A 4,056-nucleotide genomic window follows, 5' to 3' on the forward strand; every position below is an offset into this window, starting at 1 on the left:
TGGTTTTAGTCAAGAGTTGTGATAAATTGATTGGCAATCTGATTTATAAAAAATATTTTTTTTAAATCATAAGCATTTTTTGAATATTTTTTAATATAAATATAAAGCTAGTATGATATAAAATGCAAAATTATTATTTTCAGCATAATTAATCTTTCCTTATTGAGCGCGATTAATACAGCTTTCCACTTCCGAATCATTTATTCTTTGATAATTCTTTTTCTGATTAAAATTCAATGAAAAAATTAATATTGGATATATCCTTTTACAGGTATATGGAATGTAGCATAAAACATTTCATTTCGATCATGCATTTTCATTAAAATATAGGTAAAGAAATTTTTTAGTTATAAGAAATTCATTTCTTAAAAAAATAAATATAATTGATTACTTACCTCAGTAAACATTTTTTCACATTGAAACTTTAGAATGAGCAGAATCCTCCAACAATTCAAGATAATGGACATATACAGAAGTACGCACCTTTTACAGTTTATAATAAAGTTTTATGCACACATTTATTTGAAGTAGTGAACAAAACAGCACCCATAGTAGCGCTTAAATTGGTATGATTGCGTCAAAATTGTGAGTTTTTCCATCAAAATATTTTCTCTGGTAATTGAACAGACTGTTAGCAATTTAAACAGCTGTCATCACTTCATCCGCATTGACTTGCATGCGGACAGTATCTGTTTCAGGACTATATTTAAGTGAGGTCGCTTTTTCATTGGTTGGCCCTTTAGTGCCCTTGCTTACGCTTTGACGAGAGCACCCAGGTTGAGGTTCTGGATCAGGGTTGGCATTTTCAGGATCCCGAACTCTTGCGGAATCAAAGAACTGGCATACTCTAGCTTCATTGAGAAAAGGTAGAACGGTTTTGAATTCCTTGCGGAAATTCTCATTCAACCATGCATACAGAAAAGGATTGTAGCAGGTTGAACTCATAGCTACTGCATGAGAGAGGAAGAAAAACCCATTCAAGTAAGCCCATGTGCTTGCTGGAATGTAGAAATCCACAACAAGGTTGTGTACATTGAGTGGCAGCCAGGAAAATCCAAAGATCAACACCATTGATATCAGCATTCTGTTGAGACGACGGGTACGTTCCCATTCCATTTCCATTTTTCTTTGCGAATTACTTCCGGGTTTACTACGAGCACGATCTCTCAGTTTGCAGCAGACCCGGACGTAACAGAACGTTATGATGACGAACGGAATAACGAACTGCATAACGGAGGTGGTAAATCCGAATGCTTTGCGGAACGAATCCTGAGGCCAACCTTCATCACAATATGGCCTCCCGTCTCTTGCGGGGACTAAATCCATAAAGATTCCATACGGCAAAGTGAGACATCCAGCCGCCACCCATATGAAGACAATGATCAAAAGACTGTACTTCACCTGCAGGCGAGGCTTAAATGGATGGATAATAACAAAGAAGCGATCAATCGCAATAGACATCAGGGTAAAAGCAGATATATAAACACTGACACCTTGTGCATAGGGAACAAGATGACAAAGAACATCACCAAATACCCACTCATGCATGAATAGATACAGTGGAGTAAAGGGAACAGCAAAGGTGCACAACAAGATGTCTGATAAAGCCAAGTTGGCAATAAAGATATTAGTCACAGTATGCATGGCTTTGTTACGAAAGACGACGTAACAAACTAAGACATTTCCGCATATCCCTGTCACAAATATAGTGATATAGAGACAGTAGAAGAAGGCCTTCACCGCTGGGATGCTTGTGATGACATCCGGCGGTGGCATGGACTCTTTCAAAGCTGTCATATTTTCGTTATCCATACCGCTGAAATTGAAGAAATCCACGGAGAAATTTCCTGTCCTAACCAAAGCCGCTAATGCGATGTAATGGTCAATATGAAGTCCGTTAGCCATTACAGTTAGCACAACAATGTCCAGTTGTAGATTGTAAAAGTCCTTTTGGCGTGAAAATTGAGAGACACAGCCGAGTAGAAAGTAGAGCAAGTTCTGTTGTTAACGACATGTAACCAAAGTTTTAGGTTTGTCCTTTGAATGATATTTCTGTACAGAATAGTATTTCAATGTGGAAATCAGTTTCCACCACTGCGTCCTTAGAAAGGACCTGAAAATAAAATAAAAAATGATTTGATTAATTTTATGATGAAATAAGATATATTTTTCTAGGTGCTAATTAAAATTTTAAATTGGAATTTTTCTAAAGATTGAAATGTCTATATTATTCTAATATTTCGAAACATAGAAAAAAATCTGAAATCATCATATATCAGTTTTTAATCCTACAATGGGTGTTCAAATGAAAAGGTACGAAACGACACTGTGGGTATAAATGAAGACTTTATTCAAAGTATACACCTTAGGTCTGAGCACAACGGTCCCATTGATTAACGAGCTGAAGGATTTCTTGTTCCCACAATATATGTAACCTTGACGAGACCAATCCTTCACAGCGTCTTTGAGTTCGCAGTTCGAGTTAAAGCGCTTCCCTTTCAGATGTTTTTTCAGGGGACCAAACGCATGAAAATCGCCTGACGACATGTCCGGGCTGTAGGGAGGATGGTCGAGCTGCTCCCACTTGAACTTGGCCAGTTCCGCGTGTGTGACCCGGGAGACGTGTGGATGCGCGCTATCATGGAGCAAAGCTACACCCTCCGTGAGTAGCCCCGGTCTTGATGGACCTGCCTAGTCTTCGGAGTGTCTGACAGTACACATCGGAGTTAATGGTTCTTCTGTGCTCGAGAAATTCAACAAGTAGTGGACCTACCACATCAATTGGACGGCGTTCTTTTATAAGAGCCTCCGTTCTCTTCTGAGCATGTGGAAGCCCGCGCATGCTCCGATTTAAGTCGGAGTCTCCAATTGCATCCCTAGATGTCTCGCTACATTCTCCCATAGCGGCATAGGCAAATATATTAGCGGTTAAGTTGTTACGACGCTTTATACCTTTTTATTTGAACACCCCTTGTATAATAACGAAAATGTAAAACATAACAAAACGAAATAGCAACATATAAATAGTAAACATAGAAAAAAAGAAATAAAATAATTACTCAAATGAAACATCTTTTGTTATGCGAAATAAAAATAAAGGCTACAAAATTTAAATTACTACGTGCGTTGATTCATAATGGAAATAAACAGAGCAAATAGCGAGAATGATGAGATTATAGTTATGAAAAGAGTTAAATATGAATTTAAATCTCGGATTTATTAAAATATGTTCAGCATTCACAACATTCCAGTCTCTAACAAGTACCTTCTAATTTAAGGAACAATAAAAATCCAGAGAGTTCTCCTTCTAGACTTATTTCGACACATCCACTTCAAGCTATATTTTGTATTATCTTTGACATATATCCAAAAGAAAATGGGACGAATTTGGTAACACTATCGTTTCCCATCACCTGATTTTATCCAAAATTTATACAGATATTCAATTTTGGCTTCAAGATAATAGATAATTTTAATTCATCTTGTTTGTTAAAATTTTGTGAATATGTTAAGATGCAAAGGTTAGATGACCTCCGAAATTCAATACAGGTTAACAATTTTGACATAAAAAATTTCATTCATATACCAGTTGCTTTTTTATTTAGTTCACATGCATATGAACATAGCCACCCAGTTGAAATATTTGTCCAAAAATTTGATACACGTTTATAAATTTGGCGTAATACCTATATATGAAACGCTCTCCGTATATCTCTGACAAACCTATTTTAAAATAGTTTTGTTTCGGACCATAGGAATTCTAAACAATAGACATTAATCAAGTGTGAATATTTTGACTATTGATTTTTTTTCTAATAGTATTCTTCAAATCTAAGAAACCGAAAATCACACAGTTAACACATTATATATAACCACGTAAATCAGAATAATAAAGAAAATAGAATTTTATAAAAGCAATACATATCATTATCTTGATCGTTATCTTTATTAAGATCTTCTAAAATTTAAAAATGTATTAAATACAAGAGATCATACCTTCTTCTCTTTATTTTATACTAGCCGCCTTTGGCGACCAGCTGGTTCGCCAATCTTAAT

At 35.7% G+C, this 4,056-nt stretch overlaps 1 protein-coding gene across 1 annotated transcript; it reads right to left on the reverse strand.

Annotated features, from left to right (window-relative positions):
* Nucleotides 1-639: 639 nt before the first annotated feature.
* On the reverse strand, nt 640-1,905 carry LOC129959675 (prolactin-releasing peptide receptor-like). Its single transcript, XM_056072564.1, has one exon. It carries the CDS (start codon nt 1,903-1,905, stop codon nt 640-642), a length of 1,266 nt encoding a protein of 421 aa, XP_055928539.1.
* Between the last annotated feature and the right edge of the window lie 2,151 nt (nt 1,906-4,056).

The sequence above is a fragment of the Argiope bruennichi genome, chromosome X2 (assembly GCF_947563725.1).
Source record: "Argiope bruennichi chromosome X2, qqArgBrue1.1, whole genome shotgun sequence".
In the NCBI taxonomy this organism is placed as follows: Eukaryota; Metazoa; Arthropoda; class Arachnida; order Araneae; family Araneidae; genus Argiope; species Argiope bruennichi.

What these genes read in the sequence shown, in the direction of transcription:
- LOC129959675 (XM_056072564.1), bottom strand. Translation starts at nt 1,905, where the DNA reads ATGGCTAACGGACTTCATATTGACCATTACATCGCATTAGCGGCTTTG.